This window comes from Salvia splendens, chromosome 8 (genome assembly GCF_004379255.2).
Source record: "Salvia splendens isolate huo1 chromosome 8, SspV2, whole genome shotgun sequence".
NCBI lineage: Eukaryota > Viridiplantae > Streptophyta > Magnoliopsida > Lamiales > Lamiaceae > Salvia > Salvia splendens.
This window is the reverse complement of record NC_056039.1, coordinates 8,433,576-8,457,857: the sequence shown is the minus strand read 5'-3', so window position 1 is coordinate 8,457,857 and position 24,282 is coordinate 8,433,576. Positions and strand designations below refer to the sequence as shown.

General features: G+C 39.3%; 2 protein-coding genes across 6 annotated transcripts; one reads left to right on the top strand and one right to left on the bottom strand.

Moving 5' to 3' along the window:
- Window positions 1–9,246: 9,246 nt before the first annotated feature.
- Window positions 9,247–11,746, top strand: LOC121743030 (ethylene-responsive transcription factor RAP2-7-like). Its single transcript, XM_042136209.1, has 9 exons — window positions 9,247–9,583; window positions 9,661–9,686; window positions 9,786–9,816; window positions 9,896–9,980; window positions 10,079–10,224; window positions 10,451–10,554; window positions 10,689–10,804; window positions 11,008–11,124; window positions 11,344–11,746. The coding sequence occupies exons 1-9, from the start codon at window positions 9,393–9,395 to the stop codon at window positions 11,536–11,538; spliced, it is 1,011 nt and encodes a 336-aa protein (XP_041992143.1). The 5' UTR covers window positions 9,247–9,392; the 3' UTR covers window positions 11,539–11,746.
- A 198-nt stretch (window positions 11,747–11,944) lies between these two features.
- On the bottom strand, window positions 11,945–20,338 carry LOC121743028. 5 transcript variants are annotated; one of them, XR_006038196.1, is made up of 14 exons: window positions 20,188–20,338; window positions 19,461–19,559; window positions 18,242–18,369; window positions 17,982–18,135; window positions 17,777–17,886; window positions 17,107–17,190; window positions 16,987–17,035; window positions 16,742–16,833; window positions 16,085–16,232; window positions 15,726–15,805; window positions 14,280–15,655; window positions 13,669–13,782; window positions 12,815–13,571; window positions 11,945–12,283 (listed from the first exon to the last, which is right to left on the bottom strand). XR_006038196.1 is itself a non-coding variant. In XM_042136208.1 (13 exons), the coding sequence occupies exons 1-13, from the start codon at window positions 20,128–20,130 to the stop codon at window positions 13,000–13,002; spliced, it is 3,009 nt and encodes a 1,002-aa protein (XP_041992142.1). In that variant the 5' UTR covers window positions 20,131–20,333; the 3' UTR covers window positions 12,294–12,999. The 5 variants fall into 5 exon arrangements, 1 of the variants encoding a protein (XP_041992142.1); XR_006038195.1 differs by having other exon boundaries at window positions 11,945–12,341; window positions 20,128–20,333; XR_006038193.1 differs by having other exon boundaries at window positions 20,128–20,333.
- Window positions 20,339–24,282: the final 3,944 nt, after the last annotated feature.

Here is a 24,282-nt window from a genome sequence, read left to right as displayed (position 1 = left end):
CAGGATTTCCACAACTTCCAACACACCCACTACCACTTGGTGTCAACTCAGGCCACGATCGTAGGCCATGACCTACGCTACATCCACGATCTTAGGCCATGACCTACACGACATCCACGACTTAGGGTGGTGATGCAAGCCACGATCTTAGTTCAATATATAAATAGAACTTAGATCAGATAGAAAAAGGTTAAGCTCTCTAGAGATAAAATCATATAGCAAGTCTGTGTTGTAAGCTGTAATCCCAGATCAAGCAATACAATCTTGCCCTCCCTTCTTCCCGTGGACGTAGATTTACTTCAGTAAATCGAACCACGTAAATTCTTTGTGTCGTAGTCTTTTTTCTCTACCAGCATTTACTAACATCAAAAATTCGCGGATTCATCATAGACCTATGTACAAAATCATTTATGATCTTAAGCTTCTACTTTTGTAGCGCATATTTATACATGTTTTAATATAGAGGAATTTCAAAAATAAGCTCGAAGGGAAATTGGGAATAAAGAAAATACACACGGCGGCAGCTTATCCGTTTTTGAATCCGGGTTGGGTTCGCGGGTCGGGCTTTGTCCATGGGTTTGGACATCTGATGACGGGTTGCTGGGCTGACTTTTGAAGTTGGGCCGTGACTTCTTAAACTGATGGGTTCCTAGTGGACGATATGCGATTAATGGCGCTCGGCCATCATCTGTTTTCCTTCTGATTTTGTTGTTATGGGCCGCCAATTAAAGAAGATTATGGGCCTAAAATTTAATACAGCTATACTACGACAGTTCATTGAGGACTGTTAATTTTAAACAATATACTTCCTCCGTCCCACCTTAGGAGTCTCGGTTAACCATATTTAGGTGTCCCACTTAATGATTCTCGTTGAAATTTTCGGTAAATGATAATAGGTCCTACGTTCCATTAACCTTTTCTCACTCACATTTTACTACTCCTTCCGTCCCCAAAGAGTATAAACTTTATGTTCGACACGGGTTTTAACTTTTTATACATTATGGGTAAAGTAAGAGAGAGAAATTTTTTTTATGTATTGTTAGTGGAGAATGAGTCTCACCTCATTAAAGAGAAGAGAGTTTCCAGAATTAGAATGTTCATACTCTTTGGGGACGGACGAAAAAGGAAATAGTGCATACTCTTCAAGGACGGAAGGAGTATAAAACTTCCACTATCTTTTTTCACCAACTTTTCTTAAACTAGTGTCAAACTCAAATGAGACTGCTAAATTGGGACGGAAAGAGTACTACTCCACTACTAATTAATTGTTGAATATTAGTACTCTAAAATATTTATGTGATCTTGCATCTTATTATTTATATATCAAAATAAACATTTGAAATATTTATGGAGTCTAAATATTTATACTATTTAATTTATAGTATTTTTTATATATTTTTTAATTAATATAATATTTAATTTTATTATTAAAATTATATTAATATTTTTAATTTTTAATACCACCCCCGCTATGTAGTCAATTAGAATGATGGATGCTGGAGAGCTACTCCCACTTCCCATGTCTCGAGCATCTTCATCTTTGTTATTTGAAAGATTTAGGTAGCATTATAAATGTGATTATTCGTTAGATAGGACTTTTATTCTGAATCGATTAAAATTTTGAATTTTGAGAGAATATAAATCCCAAACAATTTGAAAAATCCAAATTCCCAATTTATATAACTAATCTGAAATGAAACAAAATTATAAAAATACGTATTATAAGTAAAAAAACAAACATGATTTTTGTGATCCTCATACTTAATAATATCATTCACAAACCTTTCGTGTTTAACTACTTATGGGCTTCAAAATCACTTTCTACCTCGTGTCCTCGTGCTTTATTTATCTTCAAGGGGATAAGGTATATAAAAAAGGAATATTATGTATTTAGCTTCTTAAAAAAAGTGAAATATACCCTTTTAAAAAGTAACACATTCCAAAGAAAAAATGTATATAGAAAGATAAATTATTTTTTAAAAATAAAATAATAGTATAAAATGCATTAAAAAACATAAAATGCAATACCTTCTCAAATACATTTCCCTTTGGAGAAGAAATTTTCATGGAAAGAAGGCAAATATGGTGGTTATAAAATTTTACATCTCCATTGATGGAGAAGTAAAGATACCTCTTCAAAATGGAAAAATGTATAATACCTTCTCATATACATCTCCCCTTGGAGAATAATTTTTCATGAAAAAAGGTAAATATGATAGTTATATTAGTTTACCTATCCATTTACCTCTCCCCTTGGAGATGCTCTTACAAAACAACACGTATAACTCATAATTTCTTCTGTTTATTATTCATGAATCACGTTCTTTAATTTTTATTTATTTCTTTTGTCATTTTATACATACTCAAATTAAATTTAAGTTTACTTAATATTACATTGATATTTATTTAAGAGTGAACTACACTAATAGTCTCTGATCTTGTCAAAAAATACACCAATGGTCCCTAAAAAACTTTATGTCATTTTTGGTACAATAAAACTAAAGTAATCCTAGGCACCACTAGTGAAAATATTTAAAGTTTTGAGGCATTTTGGACCTTTCTACTCTTTAATTTTTTTTCATTTTCTCTTCCATCACCATTTTCTTTTATAAACTCAATTATACTTTCACTTAAATAATATTTGATGCTTTATGATTTCAAAATTTTAAATAAGAAACAAAATGTTTTAATTATGCTTTATTTATTTTTAAAATTAAATATTATTTATTATACAACTTAATCTGTATGTTTGAGAAGAAAAAATTATATTTAATAGTAACATTTTTCAATATAAATATTAAAGTGAATTATTGAAAATTCTTTGTGGGATTTATTTTTACTTAATTTTTAAATTTGAGAAGAAAAAATATTATAGTGAATTATAGTAATAATTAAAAATTGTTACTTAGATATTTAAATGTAACTATACTTAAATGAAAAATAAATATTTTAATTACGTTAATTAAAATATAGTATAGTGAAAAATATTTTTAAATATAATAATTAAAATTTAAGTGAAGTATATCTAACATAAATTAAAGGTAACTCTTGCAAGTAACATTTTTTTACTAAAAAATAAAGCGAACTATAGTAATTTTTCATTATAAAACTTAATCTATACGTTATTCAAGTAATTATTTGAAAATTTTAATAAAAGAAAATATTTTTTGTTGTAAAAGGTGCTTTTATGTATGTCCAAAACAATTGCATGATTAAAGAGATACCAAAACTATAATTTACCGAAAATGTCATCAATGGCATTTAGGAGATTTTTTGAATGCAGAGGGGTATAAAAGACCGACAGGTACCAAAAATGTAATTTATAGGGACCATATAGGCTATAAAATTTCTTTAGAGACTATTGGTGTATTTTTCGACAAGATCAGAGACTATTAGTGCCACTCTTTATTTAAAAATGGCAGGTTTAGAAATGGGGGCCACCAGAGGAGGCTTTAGTCGTGCAATTATTAGAGTTCTAATACATTGTTTCTTTGACTATATATTTTCTGGGAAATAATTGTTTCTTTGACTATCTTAGTGCAACAAATCAATTCTATAATATATTCTAAAAAGAGATGAATCATGATATTGTCTTCGATAATTGGTTGAAATATTTTGTACTCAATTCACATTGTTTGAGTAAGTAAACCTATGGATAAAATGAAACAATATAATAAACGAGATACATCAGTGCGTAGACTTCAATTTCAATATAAACGATAAGATAAAAAAAAATGTGTAAATAATAAGTCAAATATTTGGATAGAAATAAGTTAATTTTTTTTAGTAATGATGCTTGTTTATGATATGATCCGAATTTTAAATTGGTCGAAGTTGATTAATTGGCCACCAAACGATGTTGATACTTCCTCTAAAAGATAAAGATACATAAAAAAAGTCCATTTGGAAGGAAGACATTTTGTTGGGCAATTGGGTTAGCATTAAGGTATTGGAGCTTTAATAAGTTTGGTAATATATGGCATGTTGTACTTTAATTGCTTCAACGTTTGTGGTAAGAAGGCATTTTTAAAGTTTGTGATAGCTACCTATGACTATGAGATGTTAATTTCATGACTTTTTTTACTTCTTTCCCTTTTAAAGAGAGTTTGACATTATTTTTCCTTATCCCTAACCAATTAAATATTGGTACGATATTATCTTACTACGACTACAAACATTAGTAGTACAACTTTTCATTCATTAGCACTGCTCATAAAACAAATACTTTTATTTTTCTATTTTCACCCATCTATCAAAAATCCTCTTTTAACTAATTTAGTTACATTTTCTTGATCTCCTACTTTATAATAGTCCATTAATTACTATCATAAACTAAATGTATAGGTCTATCGATGCATATGTATATATATGACAAATAATATTTAGTAGTAGTATAATAAATGTTTCGACTGTTATTTTCTTCGGGTACTTGGGATTTATTAAAGTTATTCTAGCTTTAGTAACTTCTTGTTTACTTATTAAAGATAATATAAGATTAATATGTGGATTCCTGCTGGATTAAATTTGTGGAATAAAGTATGTTGTCGAAAAGCAGTTATTTAATGGAGAAGTAAGTAAGATACTTGCATGCTATGGCCTATAATATCTTTATACTAGTGGAGTACTATATCATGTGTTATATAAATTTATGTTATTCTGTGTGCAATATTAAGAGCATCAGCAATGAGGCACCTTAAGGCGCGCTCTAAAGCCTCCCCTATGCACCGCCACGTCATCATTTTATCCTCCTGCCCTTCCACCTGCAGTGGGGCGCCCTAAGGGGCGCCCTAAGCATTTTAACTGTTTTGTCAATTAATTTAACTATTTTCAAATATATAAATGCAAACTTATTAAAAAACACAACGATTAACTAAGAACGGCATAAAATTCATTGATTATAAAAACAAAGTTACACGAGTTAGAAATTAAAAAAAAAGACTATCCTACAAAAGACCCAACTTCCGGCTCAACTCATATCTCAACCTTTGTAGGCGCTCAGCTTGGGCCGGATCCGTACACCTCATAAGGGCGTTGTGCGTATCCAACAACGTCATCGCCATCGAGGCGGTTGCCAAATCCGCATAGGCAACTGTCGCCGGGGTCAGGTCAGGATCAGGATCGGCGATGGGGGGCGGCGGCCGAGGAGGATGTCGCCTTCCCCTTCCCCTTGTTCTTTGCAGCCTTGACGCCTATGGGACGCCCCCGGGAGGACATCGGTGTGCCGGAACTCTCTTCCTCCGTGCACGTCTGGTTGAGGTCCACCGGACGAGTTCCACTTTCGCTGGTCGTGTAACCACCAGTGTCGGTGGTCTTCGTCCTCTTCGCCGCACCGGTGTGCCGAATCCGCCTTGGAACTTCTGCTTGTTCCTCAAGAGCGCCCAGATGTTGAAATGCTTAAAGTCGCCGAACATGGACTGATACGACAACAGCGCTCTATCGCGCACGTCGCTCAAGCTCTCGCCGCTTCCCTGATCCCTCGAGCACTTCTCGTACTCCGCTGCGAACAGGTTGACTTGCTTCTTCACCTGATCCCAGTACTTGCGGAGCTGCTCCCGTTGGCGCTTGTACGCGCTCGACGGCTTCGCCTCATTGTAGCGCTCCGCGATGCGCTCCCAGTACGCGAGCCGCCTTTGGTTGTTCGCGAATATTGGGTCCTCCGATATATCCACCCAACACCTCACCAAGACGAGGGTTTCATCCGGCCGGTAGTTCGTACGGCCGGGGGCGTACTCTTCGTTCGTTGCCGGAGGTGGCAACTTTCTCGCGATGTGCTTGGTCCGCTTCTTTCTGGCAGGAGCGGGGGCGGCGGCGGCAGTCGCGCGACGTGAAGCGGGGGCATGGCGAGTTGCCGACGGCTCCATATCGGAGAGGCCGTACGAATCCGTACTGAAGTCCGAATCGTACGTTTGGTTGGCGTCGAACGGCCGATATTCGCCAGGTTGTGTACCAGGCCACCGTGCGACATCTCCAAACGTCGGACTATTAGGACTTGAGTATCCACCGTAATCTATTGTATAGCGTAATTTGAGAGTTGAAAAGTGAATCGAAAAGTTACAAATGAAAAGCGAAGCCACGGTATATATATAAACAAAATTTTCGAATTTTAAAATTAAAAAAAAAAACTAAAACGCGTTGCATCGTCCGTGTCGCCCACAGTGGGCAGACGATGGCACCGACGATGCCATATCATCGGCGCTTCGCCCGCGGACTAAGCGTCGGGCGCGGACGACGCATTGTCCGTCTCCGCGGTGCCATAATGGCGGACGATAGCGCGCCCGACGCATCGTCCACCCCATTGCTGATGCTCTAAGGTGTGATACATAACCGAAACATACACATAACAACATATAACTAATTTATTGCTAGACTTAGAGCATTAGCAGTAGGGCGCCCTAAGGGACGCCCCAAAGCCAACCCTATGCACCGTCACGTCAGCATTTTATCCTCCTACCCTTCCACCTGCAGTGGGGCGCCCTATAAGCCGCCCTAAAGGCCGCCCTATAGGTTTCACTATTGTTTTGTTAATTAATTTAAATGTTTTCAAATATGTCAATGCAAAATAATTAAAAATACCACGATTAATTAAAAACGGCAAATCCTACATTGATTAAAAAAAGTTTTACACGAGTTAGAAATGAAAAAAAAGTTGACTACTCTACAAAAGTCCCAACTTGCGGCGCAGCTCATCGATCATCCCCTGGAGGTATTCGGCTTTGGTCGGGTCCTGACATTGCATGAGGGCGTTGTGCGTGTCCAACAACGTCTTCCGCTTGGCGGCCGCTGCCAACTCCGCGTAGGCAAGTGCCGCCGGGGTCGGGGTCGAGGTCGGGATCGGGGTCGAGATCGGCGATTGGGGGCGGCCGCAGCTTGCGAGGAGGATGTCGCATTCGCCTTCCCCTTGTTCTTTGCAGCCTTGACGCCAATGGGACGTCGGGAAGACACCGGTGTGCCGGAACTCTCCTCCTCCTCGTACATCGCCCGGTTGATGTCCACCGGATATGCGCCGCTTTCGCTGCTTGTGTAAGCACCGACTTTGGTGGTCCTCGTCCTCTTTGGCGCAGCCAATGGCAGAATCCCGCCCTGGAACTTCTGCTTGTCCTTCAAGAACGCCCAGATGTTGAAATGCTTGAAGTCGTCGTACATTGACTGGTACGACAGCAACGCTCTATCGCGCACATCGCTCAAGCTCTCGCCGCTTCCCTGCTCCCTCGAGCACTTCTCGTACTCCGCCAAGAACATGTTGACTTGCTTCTTCACCTGATCCCAGTGCTTGCGAAGCTGCTCCCTATGGCGCTTGTACGCGCTCGGTGGCTTTGCCTCATTGTAGCGCTCGACGATGCGCTCCCAGTACGCAACCTGCTTTTGGTTGTTCGCGAATACCGGGTCCTCCGAAATATCCACCCAACACCTCGCCAAGACGAGGGTTTCATCCGATTGCTAGTTCGTCCTCCTGGGGGAGTACTCTTCATTCATTTCCGGAGGTGGCACCTTGTACGCCCAGTGTCGGTTCCGCTTCTTTCTGGCGGGGGGCGGGGGGGCGAGTTGGAGACGGCTCCATGTCAGACAGACCGTACGAATCCGTACTGAATTCGAGATCGTACTGCGTGTTAGAGTCGAACGGCCGATATTCATCAGGGTCTGTATCCGGCCAACGTGCACCACCCCCAGACATCGGACTATTCGGACTTGGGTATTCACCGGAATCCATTTTATAGTGTAATTTGAGTGTGGAAAAGTGAATGGAAATGTTACAAATGAAGGTGGGTAGGGGTTATTTATATAAATAAATTTTTTGAAATTAAAAAATAAATAAATAAACAAAAACGCGTTGCATTGTCCGCGTCGCCCACAGTGGCCGGACGATGGCGCAGACGATGCATCGGGCATCGTCCGCGCACCCACAGTGGGCGGACAATGGCGCGTCCGAGGCATCGGGCGGCCTATCGTCCGCCCCATTGCAGATGCTCTTATACACAACTGGTAAAGAGACCTAGACGTGCCTCGGGCGGCTTATCGTCCGCCACATTGCAGATGCTCTTATACACAACTGGTAAAGAGACCTAGACGAACTTGTAAATGTACACTCATAAAGTGATTTACTTCAATTATATACCCAAGAAACTATTGACTTGGTTTATTTATCACATTGGGCCGACAAGGAAAAGGACAATTAAAGAAGTAATGAATGAGTGGGTAAATAGAATCTGAATTCAATGACTAACAACGTTGTTAGGTGCCTATTGGTCCGTCAACTAATGAAGTATGATTGTAAAAAAGCATACTTATAAAAGCAATGTTTTTGGTTTGAAATCATGATACACATTTTGTTTAATTAGTAGTAGTAATCAAATCGAAACATAACACATACTGGCTCTGCCGACATCCTCCTTACCCCACGAGGTAAACAAAGGTAAAAGGGAAAACAAAAAAGGCTTTCTCGCCTCCACATGCAAGGTTATAATTTGATTCATTTATGGCTAAATTTAACCTTTAGTTATTATTTTATTATAAATTGAAAAGCATAAATGGTCATTTGATAATGTTTCATGATCCTTTTAGTATAGTTTGATCATCGTGATACATGTGAATGTAAATGTATGTCGGCAGATAACTTTCACATAGCTTTTCGACAGGTTCAGGTAAATACATCTGATGACATGGAAATACGAATGACCTTTTTTTGCATCCAATAATGTGCAATCAAAACCTAAAAATGTTGTTGCTTAAATATATTTTTCCTTGAAATTATCCATGACATGAACCCCATTTTAACATAACTTTATCAGAATCTAAAATTTTGAAAGCTAAAATATCGAGTAATATAAAATAGAAATATTTATCATAAAAAAGAAATGTGTTGATAGTGTGTTGAAGAAGAAAAGTAGATAAAATATGAGAGAGAAACACAAAAATGGATAGAATAGTGTTAATAATTTGAAAGAAAATTTTTATTTTTAGATGAGACTATTTTTTGTTAATAACTCAAAATAAAAAAAATAAGATTATTTTTTATGGACGACTAGATTACCTTTTTTATAATTCTCTTTTATATTTTATCCATAATTTATTCTTTTTTTTCTTACATTGTACTACTCACCCCATTAAACCTGTCGCTATAGTATGGGTAACCGTCAATATTTTTAATGAGTTTGAGAGAGTGAGGAGCCATGGAGTAACTGGGAACCGCTCTGTCCGGTTTGCGCAATCAAATGGGTTGAGTTATTATTTAAATATATTTATTTTCCAAGTTACGCAGTTGTTAGTTTCCCATGCCTCATGATTGTAGTTGCCTTTGCTGACATTGAGGAGGAGTGGTTTTCAAGAACATTTTTAGAGTGTTGGAATTCAGAAAACCAACTACAGGGGTCTACTCCTCCGATCACCAACTATACATGTTTGATCTCAATCTGAACAACTGCGATGGCACGTGCTCCAGCCCTGATGGTCAGGGCTTGTTGACTCGAGATCTGTTCCCGGTGAAGGTGCAACCCAGGAAGGGGCGGCGTGGGCCGAGGTCTCGAAGCTCTCAGTATAGAGGAGTCACTTTTTACCGAAGGACTGGCAGATGGGAGTCTCATATATGGTCCTTTTTCTTTTTTCATGTCTTCATGTTTTACCTCATTCTCTTCTCTCCTTGATTTTTTTTACTCTCTCATTCAGGGACTGCGGGAAACAAGTTTATTTGGGTGAGATTTAACAGAGTATCTCGTGTGATTGATTGATTGATTGATTATGGAGTATTACTAATTTTGGAATTATTGTTGAATCTTAATTATTCTGTGTAGGTGGATTTGATACAGCTCTTGCTGCTGCTAGGTAAAACCTCCTTACAACTCTCATAAACATACTCATTTTATTGTGTCAGATTCTGATCAAACCTCTATGATTGTATCAGAGCGTATGACAGAGCTGCAATTAAGTTCCGAGGTGTTGAAGCTGATATTAACTTTACTCTCCCTGATTATGCTGATATGAATCAGGTGCCTTTTTTGTGTTTTTTTTTTCGTTTCCAATCTCGGACTTCTTATTGTAAGATGATGTTGATGGAGAATCATTTGCAATGACGTTGGGGTTGCAGGTGATGAATCTGCCGAAAGAAGAATTCGTGCAGATGCTTCGTCGCCAGAGCAGTGGAGTTTCAAGAGGGGGTTCTAAAATTAGAGGAGTCGCGTTCCAAAAAGGTGGACGTTGGGAGGCTCGAACGGGGGAGTTTCTTGGGAAGAAGTAAGAGACATTTGATCCAAGGGAACACTATGTTTTGGTAAAATGAATTTGTGACTAGAATTGAAACCGTACCAAGTTATACCATGGCATCTTGAGTGGAGTGAGGCAAATTGTGAATTCGAATTTACGTAGTGAAGTAGAAGCTGCAACTTCCTTGTGATTAGACATTTCTTTGAGTTTGCCTCATCCAACTCATTTTTATCCCTTTTGGTTTTGTGCAAATCAGGTACGAGAAGGCAGCCATCGTGTGCGATGGAAGTGACACTGTCACCAGCTTTGAGACGAGCAACAAAAACAACAGTGAGGCAGTCTTTGAACTGCACAATGGAGGTAACTAGTGCTTTTAATGTTTTTCTTGTACCACTCTTGTTGAATTCATTGATGGTATTTTTAGTTTTACACTCCCGTTTCAACCTTTGTGTGGCTCGACTGTTTGCTTGAAATTCACAATGCTCTTAAAACAGGTAGCCAACATGATCTTAATCTAGATTTGGGGATGTCTGTATCTTCTCCAAACAAGAGTGTATGTTTGGATTCTTTAAAGCTCCATCATGATGCTCAAACCACAACAACATTGATGGTATTCTGAACTTCAATAATTAAAGAACAAATGTTCAGAATTCAAGTTTCTGTGTTTTTGTTTCTTTTGGTTGGTAGTATATTTTTATGACAGTCATGGTTATGGTGAAGAACCTGTCCAATGAAACACGTTAATTCATTTCCTAATTCTTGATTAAAAGTGATTATGGGATTTTGATAGATGTGTTATCCATGTTTCTGCAGCTACACGGGGGTAACTCTGCCGCCTCAGACATAATGTCTAACCTTCCACTCGAAGGAGTACCAGTAACATCACAACATCCTATTTTGTACAATGGTGTGGTTGTTCGCAACAATGAGGTAACATGCCCTTGTTTTTATTTTTTGCTTAGTCGAAAAATCAGTTATAGCGTTTCAAAGACTGTGCCCTCTGATCATCTCATCGAGTACATCCAAAATGACAAGATTGAAAAACTCTATTCACCGTGCTCTTTATGGTGGACCGTGGCATTGTGCGTTCGATGAGTTTAAATACAGAGGAAGATTTAGGTGTTGAATTGTAGTCTTGAATGAATGCAGGAAAGGGAAAGAAGTGCTCAACTGGAACTGGGAAACTTGGCTTGTCGAATGAATGGGCACAATCAAACGGCTGCTGCAGCATCATCAGGATTCTCATCACCAGCTCCCTCCGGTCCTGCTTCTTCAGTTCCATACGATTATGCTAACACATCTGCATATTACTCTTGGTTGAAGCCATATCTGCCACCATCTTAGTCTTAATGTGGATGCCATATTGCCATGTAGTAATAGGGATTCATCGCCTTTTTTGCTCTTTTTCTATTTTCTTTTATTTTAAAGTAAAGAGGTTTATATTATTGTAGAGGTGCTATAATAGATCGATCAGTGGCGGATGTAGAAAACAAACTACACAACTTACAACCCATACTAATTAATTTATTTGATGTAAGGTTCGGTTAGACAACAGGGTGGTGTTGTGCACTGTTTTGTTAGTGATTACAACTCCAACTACTATACTTTGTATTCTTAATCTCTTTTGAGCTTTTTTTACTATGAAAACTGAATGGAACATTATTGTGGCAATAAAATTTGGAATGGGCTGTGGATGACCTTATAAAGTGGTTGAGAGATGCATTTCATAATCACCAATAGATGAACAGACTAGATCGAAAGTGCAATCATTATATGATTAATGCAACGTTAAACGACAGATTCGCAGAATTCACCTAAACCACATCTCATTTTCATTCTCCTACCTCTTTCTATGTTTAAACTAACATGCGGCAATGGTTAGGTACCATCTTGAACAATCATGCTCTTCCTCTCCTCTCTGACTATGCTCCCAATCTGACTGTAAAGCAACCCATCAACTTATCAGAAATCAGTCTCTCTGGCTGAGATGAATCTCAAAGACCCCAACGCCGCTGGGATTCCCATGGATAACATAGGCCTAGCAGCACTAGCATTGAGCTTCAGTCTCCAGAACTTTCAACTGAAATTTCTGACAAATTTAGGAAAAGATCACCATGCCATTAATAAAAGTCGAAACCAATGGGATTCTGTCAAGAGTTTAGCCAAAGTTATATATCTTCAAACTCGAGCGTTTATCATTAGTGCTGTATTTCAAAATTATGAGTTTTAGCTACTTGCTCCATCCTGCAACAAATATCTAACTTTCTTTTTTTAGTACATCCCAACAAAGCATCACTAATACATTCAGCTACATTTTCTCTCTCGTCATTAACACTTCAATTAACTTTTTCTCACTCTATGAGAACATTCAACTACATTTTTTCTCTACTAAGCAACAGCTCCTAATATCTTGTGCCACACAACAAGTGTGACATCTTTAACCAAGGCAGAGTGATTACTAATTTTACTGAACAAGGATCCAGCCACATTGTTGTTCCTGAACGTTAGAAATCAGTTTTTCCACCTCTTCACATAACTCATAAATGTAATGAGACCGAAACCACTTTATTGTAGATATTAACCACCCATCAAAGGAAACTAAAAAGAGTCAAAAGTTTACCTGCTGGTTTCTGGACTCCATGTGAGAAGATTTAACCCAACACCAACCTGAAAGTAGTGGAGTCAGACTAATCGTGTCAGAGTGAACTGTTGTGAGTTTCATAGGCACCACATTCAAAAGGAGGACGTCAGGCATCAAGGTCGGATATGATCATCTATTTCACCACTGATATAATAATCTTCGAATCAAATCCCATAAGCTCCATTGTATATATTGCCGGAACCTGGCATCCTCATCTTGGATTCTTCATAGCCACCGTATATATTGCTGCTAAGTCTCAAACGCTCGGCTCTGAGCAGTTCATCTATACTCAAATTATTCCTACTCTGGGATTCATTCCACCCATCCCATTGACCATTAGAAGTTGCTCCATTTCTATACTGATGAAGGCTGAATTGAGAAAATGGAGAGTGATTATTGGTTAGTGTCTGCTCGGCAACCCTAGAAGGAATTCCATGAATATCACCAAGGGTCGAAAGATTGTTGCCCAGGTCACCAAATCTTTGGTTGTGTTGTGGAGGAAAAGATCTTTGTAAAATTGACTGGAATCTGACCTCATCATATGTATTGAACTGTGGAGAAAAATTGGATCTTATGTCTAGGCCCATATTGTTGATGCCACTTGCAAATGTCCCTTTGCCAACAGCCAAAATTGCAGGATCCATAAATTCTATATCACCATTAGAATAAGTATCACCACTTGGGGCTGTTTGATACTGATTTCTTAATAAAGAGGTAGCCTCAAGCGCATGATTTCCTGCAAATACAAAGTACGATTAATTATCCAAAACGGAATGGCTTCCGAATACTTTACGTATACAATGTTAAATTGACCCACTAAAAACATTTCTAACCAGAGTGTGATTCAAAAAATTGCTCTGTCCGAGCGTGAGAAGTAAAGCCTGGAGGTGCTGCTGCCCTACTAGGCGCTGAAAATCCTGGAGGTGCAGATACATGAGGTCTTGAAACTGTTCAAGGGCATAAGAGTTAGGGGGTACCACATCAAACACATTCATTGTAATTTAATTTGAGAAAGCATAAACAATTAGCACGGTTAAATGTTTGTGCAGCAATACCATCTACGAAGGACCTAGCCTAAACTAATAAGCCATCTCAATTTAAGAAATCATGCTGAATAAAAAGATAAAGATAAAGGTCATCAGATGCTTTTTGTGTAATAGAAAACGAAAAGGTGATGGTTACAGCCCATGGATTGTTTAAGCTAATAAAGGTGCATAATGGGTGGATCAGATAAGGACTAGGTCTCTAAATCTCTGCGTTACAGATCAAGAGCCCTATGCCACTCCAAGAGGGATGAACAAGTACTCAAATTATACATGCCCACATTACTAAATAAACAGTGATATTTAAGATAAGTTTGCATATGAAACCCCAACGAAAAGTAAAAAAGATACTGAAATGGTCCTTAAGAGAATTATGAATTAGCATTAAGTCATTAACTTACTAGGAAGCTTGTTGGAAGAATAATGAGAAACATTGTTAGCAAAATAATCTTGTTCTGTGCCACTGGAAACAGGTAAACCGTTAGTACTAACAAACTTCTCAACATGGAATCTGTTGCTGCCTGAGAAATTATGGCCAAAAAGATGCTGCTTCAAGGCTTGTTCATGGTAATCAATAGATTGTTCGGGCAAATGGCTCATAGCTTCCTCCTCTCTAGCAAATGTAAATCTTGATTGACTGCTATTCTGAGTTTTCCAGGACCCTGGTGCTCCAAAAGACCCCTGCCGTTTATCAGTTTCACTTATCAACTTAGCCAGGTTCTGAGGTGAACTTACAGACTCATCCCATGAGTCGAAGTCCAGTGACAAAATATTTGATATGATGCTTCTCTCCGCCGTATCAATAGCCGGAACACCACTGCCTACTTCAGTTTCATATCTCGCAAGCTGAGACATGTTCTCTTTTCTCAGAGACAAAGTGGAATTTTCAGCACCATTATTGAATGTATTCTCCAGAAACACACTTGGAGAATTAGAACTTGAAACCATCAAGTTACCACTTTTATGCACAGCCTGGCTATTAAAACCAATGCCAGTTAAACCATTAGCATTGTCAAATGCAGGAGAAAGAAAATCAGAACGTTTAAGATTAAGTGCATCAAAAATATCTTGTGTTCTACTGGAAGCAATCTCAGGATCCTTAATCCTCGGGCTATGAAAAGATAACAAATCATTGTCCAGTTCAGGCAAGTCGATTTTAGTTACTTCATCAGGCCTTCCCAATCTAGAATCAGACTGGACACTTCCAATGTGTACCACATCAGTGTTATTCTTAACTTCTCCAGAAGTCTCACAAACTGATGATTCTCTAATTTGCTCCACATTGTTATTTTGTGAATGTTGATTTTCTTGAATGCTCAATGATAATACATCAGAGCACACATTCTCCATGTTATTGTCTATGTAGTCCATAGGATCTTTATCTGATACAAGTCCGTTAGATGAAGCAGAAGAATCAACTATATTAGAAGTATTTAGAAGTGATCTCGTTCTAGGTGGGCTATGACACTGGCTGCTCAAGGGCACACTGGTGATGCATGCAGGTGTAAAGGAAGTGTCAGAAACAACACTTCCATCTGTATTTGCTTCCTTTTTTACTGGCCCAGAAGTTTCTGTTTTACTTTTCTCGAGAGAAATGGTGCTTCCTTCATTGGGCACCCTTTTCTTCCCAGTGCCATTCTGAAGTGAAGAAACTTGACTTGGGGCTGATTTAGAAAATGCTGCGGGACCATTACACGTATCATTTTTCTGATTGGGTGCTTTGATGGAACTCGATGTGCTTGTCAGCAAAGATTGATTACCAGATGGACGTATGCCCCTGATCAATACAATATTCAGTAAGGCTAGCAAGAAAGAATAGGAGACAACTACCATAAGAGGATGCATACCATGACGCTCCAGCTGGTAGAGCAGCAGATATCCCTGAGCTAGTACTTGGTGGAGAATTTCTAGTACTCGGTACTGAATTCTGTTGGAGTAATGAAGGACAAGTAAGGAAGTACAGAATCATTAATTAGAACAACTGTTCATTCATAATTTCACATGTTTTCATGAATATGGTGCATGAGAAATCGAGAATCCCTAAAAATATGGTTCAAATGAACTTCATGGGGCTAGACACAACACTAAATCAAGAAAGAACAAAAAATTGAAACTAGAAATCAGATAAAACTGGAAGAAGAAATCACATTACTGAAAGACTGATAAGCATATCTGCTGGGCGAAAGAAATAATGATGAAATCTTACATTTGTATTAATAGCAGTTTTAGCCAAAGGCTTCACCGAAGAAGTCGAGCTGTTATTATTGCAGTAATCATCTCCTGGAGGAGGTAATACATTTCCTGAACGCCGTTGGATACTGCTTGAGGAACTGGTGACTTGTTGAATTCTACTCCTTTTGATCATTACGTAGGACAGATATTTGAGAACAAAAATAAGACAATATTAGTACAGGAGAAGAGGCAAAACTCAACACGCTATCCAGGACATCCTGAAGTAATATTTCAGTAATGCTATAATTTCTTCTGTTAAGTACTCAGGGCACGAAAACGACGCTTCAATAATATTATGATATTCAACCATCACTTGAAACTCTGCCATATAAAGGACAATATACAATGGAGAAAAGAAGGTCAATGAATGAATGGAGAAAAGAAGGTCAATGAATACGTGATCTATTTGTTTAAAAATAAAAACAGAAACAAGTAGTACTGTACTACTTTCCAGATGTGTAGACCACAATATGATAAAACTAATGCCAAGAATACACAAACTCCAACTTCAGGCGGGTGGGTTACCCACATGTTCACCAAATCAAAAGAAGCAAATATAGCATAAGGAGAATTACAGAACAGAAAAATGATGGCAAGGAATACAACTAACATCATTCACACACAGAAATACCTTGTGTGTTCAGATATGACTTCATCCTTCGTAAAACTATCATCTTGTGAGCCAATATCATGCAAATACAGACAATCTGGATTGCTGCAAGGCTGTATCAACACGTAAGACCATGATCAGGTGATAGCCCATGTGATTCAATAAGCTTTGGGTTCATAACTGGGCATGTGTACAGTGTACTATGAGCGAACATATTGTGTGAGATTGTGCCACAATCTAACTTGTAAAATGCTAAGAAGTCGTACCATATTTCTCAGCCATGCATGACAGTATTTTGTGGTCCCAAAGCATGCCCTGCAGCCAGCGTTATCAGAGAGTCAAATATTACTAAAAGGTCTACCACATAAATGAAGGATGTCACCCACCTCAAAGGTTTACCATCCAGAGCAAATCCATGTACCAGCTGAATACATCGGACTGCCTCCTCCTCCTTTGAATATGTTATATATCTATGATAAAAAGGAGAGAGGGACCAAATAAGAAATAAGTAAACAATGATATGTAAAAAGGACTCCTGCTTTCCTTAATTCGCTAAAGGGGATAGGACTTGGGAGTGATAGTAAATAACTAGTTCCCATTTCTATCACCTACAACCCTCTTGTTGAAATACAAATAATTACAGTAACACTCCAACCCCTCAATTGAACCCATAACATGGTCATTCCACCCACCCCCAAACAAAAAGATGTATATCAAAAATCTTAAATGGTATGACACTTCATACAAAAACTAGAATATTACATAAGCAACCTTAACAAAAGAAATTTAGACTGAAGTTTGCCATAAGATATTGTTAAGCTGGCCAAAGGTAGTTAATGCATAACAAAGAAAAACCATTTTTCTTCAGAGTTTCACTATCACGAGGAACTCGTGATTTAACAGAACAAGATAATTTTGTACCTTAGGTTCTAATCCACCCAATAGTAAGCAAGTTCATCAAGAAATTGTGCAATACGTGCATCCAAAGAACAATCAAACAAATATGCATCAAAATTTTGAAATAATCGAATAAAACTCTAAAACTTAGGGACCTACACACTGCATGTACTATTTGCAAACTGTTGTATAGTCCCAGTCGCTGTTCGAGATATTGACACCTTCAGCACCTTCCCATACTGACCAAAATATTCTCTGCGCTGAAGTAGCTGGCAACCAAAATGAATAACAATTAGAATGGTCACAAAATATAAAAATATGGAAGAGGAATGGAATAGGAGCAAGATAATAGGGTAGTAATTACATCATCATCTGCAAAATTCAGTGGCAGACCCACAACATACACAAGATTCCTCTGAATGACTCGTACACTGCCAAGTTGCTTCCGTCCTTCCAAGGCTTTGCTCTTTCCCTTCTGTGACTTCACCTTTTTCTCCACACTCATCTCTGACACCAGTCTGTCAAATCATCACACATTCAATTTAGGGCAATATAATATACGCCCTTATGGCTCAAGACTTAAAAGAATAGTAGAGAATTCACGTAGCAACAAACAGAACTTACCTTTCACATTTTGCAGTTGTTCCAACAATCTTTTCTTTGTTATAAGCAGTACGACATGCTGGACAGCGCCCTTCAGTCTCATCTTTCTCAGCCATATCCATAATATGATGCCAACACCAAACACAAATCTGTAGAAATATTGCAAAAGATTCATACATCCAACATTAGCAGAAATATTCAGCAAGAACAACAAAAATGACACTATTGTTGTCCAGAGCATAGATGGTATAGGATTCGCATTTGAACAGATACACTGCTAAGAAAAATATCTCTATCAATAGAAATAGAATGGTGACGCCCTGAAGAAGTAACAACCACGAGTCAACTCAGTCAAGTAACAACCAACAAAAAGAGAGATCATAAAAAGGTAGTCACATACCTCACACGAGAAATAAAATTACATTCACCAGCAAATAGTGACAAGTAAATGTATGGTAGCCTTGAATCCAGGAGTGCGATTAAATAAAATCGAGTTTGGCTCTTCAGAAATCAATATGCAAGTAAAAATTAACTATATCCCCGATCAATGAGAAGGTTCCTATGTTCGCTCCATTTTCAGCATGGGATCAACTAATCTACGACTTAAAGTATCTAAAGGTATGCTTAGCAATGCAAAGTAATGATTTTTAATTACATGCAACAGGAACGAGATAACACGTGAAATCCAGGAACGCAGGCAGATTAAAGATTAAAAAGTTATAATGTACAAGTTGCATTACCTAAGCAAGTGTACAACACAGAGTAATGTTCTTTTCTTTCTTTCTGTACCTCTTTCCCTCTATTTCTTCTGTTTCTTTTCACATTATAACTAGAAAATTTAGAACCTTAGAGCAATACCGGCTCGGAAGGAATTTTGCTCATTAATTAAAGAAAGTAATCATGTGAGCATTTTGTAATTATTTTAAACATCCTCAAAAAAATTGTAACTGCATCTTCATCTCAGCCTCTTGGCCCTCTTCTAATATAGTAGTAATTCCTTAGCCACCTACAAAAGTAACTGTTTGCAACATATTTCCTGACCTGAAACTATCAAAATGAAAGAGAATGACACTCTCGTAGAAATTTAAGCACCTCACATGATCTTAAACTTGTAATTCAATCCAACTCTTATACATGAAGGTCGTATGTTACATCTAGACTAGAGAGACATAGGCACAGGGGGCAAGAAGCATGGATTTAATTTGCAAAATGAAATAATGACATGGAGCTTTAGTAGTACCTCATAGCCACACTTGCAAGGCTTCAACTGCTGATCGGTTAAATCCATCTCCTCAGCACAGAGGGGGCAAGTCTTCTCTCCTTCGTCGCTCATGGTTGGCTTAAGAGCATTATAGATCATACAAGTACATATTAATTTGATTAGACCAGAAATACTTTAAAAGACTGCGGACAGCAAAAGGTTGCCAAAATAATTATAAGTAGTCCCACAAAAGGCAACAGATCAATGAATTGAAGATCAACAATTCAGTAGAAGCATGCAATACATTGAACAAAATAAAATCCGATTCTTGAGAAGACATAATTGAATCAGTACCAAAATCACTTTACATACCCAATACAAAGTCAAACCCCAAAGTCACTTTTTCCCATAAACAAATAAAAGTTCACATACTTTCCCAACTAAAAATCAACCATGGGAAAACAAATCTTGCATTAATTCAAGTAATTCGATCCAATTCTAATCAAAATCAAATACAGAATAGAAATAGGACGAAAATACACGCAAAACAATGGTCCTGCGTGAACAAGGTCAAATCAAATCAAAACCCTATAAAACAAAAATCAATGAAGAATTGATCTTTTTGCACTCGATAGCAGCAATTGACCTCGATACACCCAATAAAATGAACAAAATTCAACCTTATTGATTAAAAAATTGACTTTACCATCTGCGGCTAATGGAGCGATCCAGACAGATAGATGAGATTCGGTGATAGGGGACTTACAATGGATGATTGGATCGAAACGAAGGATGCGAGTGGCACAACGATGTAGAGTTAATTGAGAGAGCAACAAAGAATACTGTAGTCAGAGTGAGAAAAGAGGAGAGGTTGGATTTGATGCTGTATCAATTTATGCAGCTGCAATCAGGCTCTGACTGATATCAGTCGGGTCGATGCGGACCCGAATATCTCCAGCCTAACTTTTATTAGGCCATCCGCAATGGGCGGACGATGGCACGCCCGATGGCGCGCATCGTCCGCGCCATCGATCGTCCGCGCCCATTGCGGATACGGACGATAGGTCGCGGACGATCGTCGCGGCCGATACTAAGGGCGCGGAGGATGGCGCGCCCGATGCCTATCGTCCGCGCCATCGTCCGCCCCATTGTGGCGTACACGGACGATGGCTGCGGACGATAGGCATCGGGCGCGCCATCGTCCTCCCCATTGTGGCGTACACGGACGATAGGTCGCGGACGATGGCACGCGGTTTGGTTGTTTTATAAATAGAGTTCATTCGTTTTACATTTCATTTCACAATTTCACTTTCGAAACTTACATTTACATAATTACTACGAAATGGCTTCAAGTCCAAATAGTCCTATGTTTAGTGGAGATGCGCGTTGGCCGGGTACAGAACCCGGCCAATATCGTTCGTTCGACACCAACGCCCAATACGATCCCGATTTCAGTACGGACTCGTATGGGTTGTCGGACATGGAGCCGTCTCCAACCCGACCAGTCGCCCCCTCCCGACGTGACGCCGCAGCGGCCGATCCCGACCCCGCCGCGACCGCTTCCGCCCCAGCCAAAAAGAAGCGGAACCGGCAGCGGGCGCAGAAGTTGCCGCCCTCCCGGTGATTGCGATGAGTACGCCCCCGGTCGTACAAACTACACCGACGAGGAAACTCTCATTTTGGCCCGGTGTTGGGTAGATATATCGGAAGATCCGATATTCGCGAACAACCAGAGGCAGTTCGCGTACTGGGAGCGCATCGCCGACCTCTACAATGCGGCCAAGCCGCCGAACGCGTACAAGCGCAAGCGTGAGCAACTCCGCAAGCACTGGGATCAAGTGAAGAAGCAAGTGAACTTGTACGCGGCGGAGTTCGAGAAGTGCGCGCGGGCACAGGGGAGCGGCGAGAGCTGGGAAGACGTGCGTGCTAAAGCGATATTGTCGTACCGGTCGATGTTCGGCGAGTTCAAGCACGAGGCCATCTGGACGCTTTTGAGGGACAAGCAGAAATTCCAAGGTGGAATTCTGCACACTAGTGCGCCAAAGAGGATGAAGACCACCGAAGTTGGTGGTTACACGAGCAGCGGCAGCGGCAATCAACCGGTTGACCTCAACCGGTTGTACGTGGACGACAGCGGTTCCGGCACACCGATGTCCTCCCGACGTCCTCCCGGCGTCAAGGCTGCGAAGGCCAAAGGGAAGGCGGCCGCGACCTCATCCTCGACCGCTGCAACCCCACCTCCGCTCCCGGAAATGCTCCCGCCCCAGGCAGCCGAAGTGTATTCGTCGTTGGCGACAGCGTCGATGGCGAGGACGTTGTTGGAGACGCACAAGGCCCTCAAGAAGTGTACCAACCCCGACGAAGCCGAATACCTCCGGGCATTGATAGATGAACTGCGTCGGAAGTTGGGAATTGCACCGACTTAGTTTTTTTTTTTGTAAGTTGAACGGTGTAACTTCTTTTTTATTAATGTGTCCCCGTTTGTTATTTCGACCTTTTTATTTACTCGTTATTAATTGTTAGTTGAAAACATTTAAATCAATTAAACAAATAAATAAAATGATGATGTGGCGCGCCATAGGGCGCGCCTTAGGGCGCCCCACTGCAGGTGGGGAGGTAGGAGGATAAAACTGCTGACGTGGCGCGCCATAGGGCGCGCCTTAGGGCGCGCCTTAGGGCGCCCCATTGCTAATGCCCTTAGGCCATCCGCAATGGGCGGACGATGGCACGCCCGATGGCGCGCATCGTCCGCGCCATCGATCGTCCGCGCCCATTGCGGATACGGACGATAGGTCGCGGACGATCGTCGCGGCCGATACTAAGGGCGCGGAGGATGGCGCGCCCGATGCCTATCGTCCGCGCCATCGTCCTCCCCATTGTGGCGTACACGGACGATGGCCGCGGACGATAGGCATCGTCCGCGCCATCGTCCTCCCCATTGTGGCGTACACGGACGATAGGTCGCGGACGATGGCACGCGGTTTGGTTTTCTATTTAAAGAGCGTTTGTCATTCATTTGTGCATACCTCTACATATTCTCTCTCACAAATCCAACCAATATGAATCCCGGCGACGACACCAATAGTTCTAGTTCCTCTGATGAGTCCAGTAATAGCATAGATATAGCATTAAATGCAGTCGTTGAAACGGCGATGACGCATTGCTATGCGTTGATGCAGCGCCAGGCGGCAGCGGCAGCGGCCTCTGAGCAAGTCCATAGACCTATTCGACATAGGTCGTATATCCGACGCGACCACGCGGAAGCTCACACACGTCTGGTTGAGTTCGCGTTTTTTTAATTCGCATTGTAATGTATTAATTTTTATTCAATGAAATGAAGTTTTTGAAATTCGTATTTTAATGTATTAATTTTGTTAAATTCGTATGAGTTTTGTAATAAATATTAAAAAAATGATGATGTGGCGCGCCATAGGGCGCGCCTTAGGGCGCGTCTTAGGGCGCCCCACTGCAGGTGAGGAGGTAGGAGGATAAAACTGCTGACGTGGCGCGCCATAGGGCGCGCCTTAGGGCGCGCCTTAGGGCGCTCCATTGCTAATGCCCTTATAGACTTATAGTGAGTAACGCTATTTATTTATTCATGAATTTATTTTTTTTTATGTTAAACACGCCGTCCATCTAAAAAACCGGGAGTGTATTTTTCTCCATCGTAAAACGGTATCATCTAAAGTAAATAATTTCAATTTATTATTAACAATAAATTTCAATTTGTGCAATATTATTATAGTTCTGAAAATATATTTATATTATTGTAATCCTAGTTTGTTTGATTAGCTTTCCTTAAAAGTCAATGTTATCCAATGTTTTAAAAACAGGATCGGATCGGTCGGTTCGACCGGTTCAACCGCGAATCGGTAGGCAATCCGGTCCGGTTCACCTCTAGAAACCGCCAACATGTTAAACCGTTGCTCACAGTGGCGGATCCAGGATCCGGAAATGGAGGGGGCGGAATATATAGTATTAGCTTGGTTTAGTGCGGACATGGCTATTTTTTTATTGTTCGGGGCGACGCCGGAGGCAAACGGAGGGGGCGAACATGGTAAATTTACATCCCGATAAGGGAAAAATAGTCGCACGGAGGGGGCGACCGCCCCCTCCTGCCCCCCTAGATCCGCCACTGCGTTGCTGACTGGTGAAACCGGTCAGTCAAACCGATTCAACCGTGAACCGGAAACCAGTTTTTTTACTTTACAAAATAATTTTTCAAAATTTGTTGTTTGCAAGACTTGAAAACAAGATCTCTTCTCTATATACCAACACTTTTACCACTCCACCACATGACCATTTTGAAATAATATGAACATTAATTATTCTTATACACTAAAAATGATATTTTTATCCACATAAAATAATAATTCATTTTAATTTTATATTCTTTTAAGAAATTACTAATTATAATATATATTTTAATTATGCTTTAATAATCACTAGATTTTTAAAATATATGAGTTTGTAATTACACATAAATTTAATATGTTTTTTATGTAAATATAATTTATTATTACTTAATATTAATATTTTTCTTATACTATATATATACTATATATTTAATTTATATATACTAACCATTAATATTAATATATTTACATAAAATAACTAATTATTCATGTTTAATTATTGCTTAATATAATATTATTTCGTTCAATACACTTTTTTAGTTACAATGAAATTTATCTATTTATATATAAAATATTAAATTTTTTATCTACAATAACTAAGGAATCATATATTTAATTTTATTTACCAACAAAAATATTTATGAAATTTAGTCATTTACTAGTAAATTTTAATATTTATATTACAACTAAAATATAAGGTTAATATTTTTGATATATTATTAATT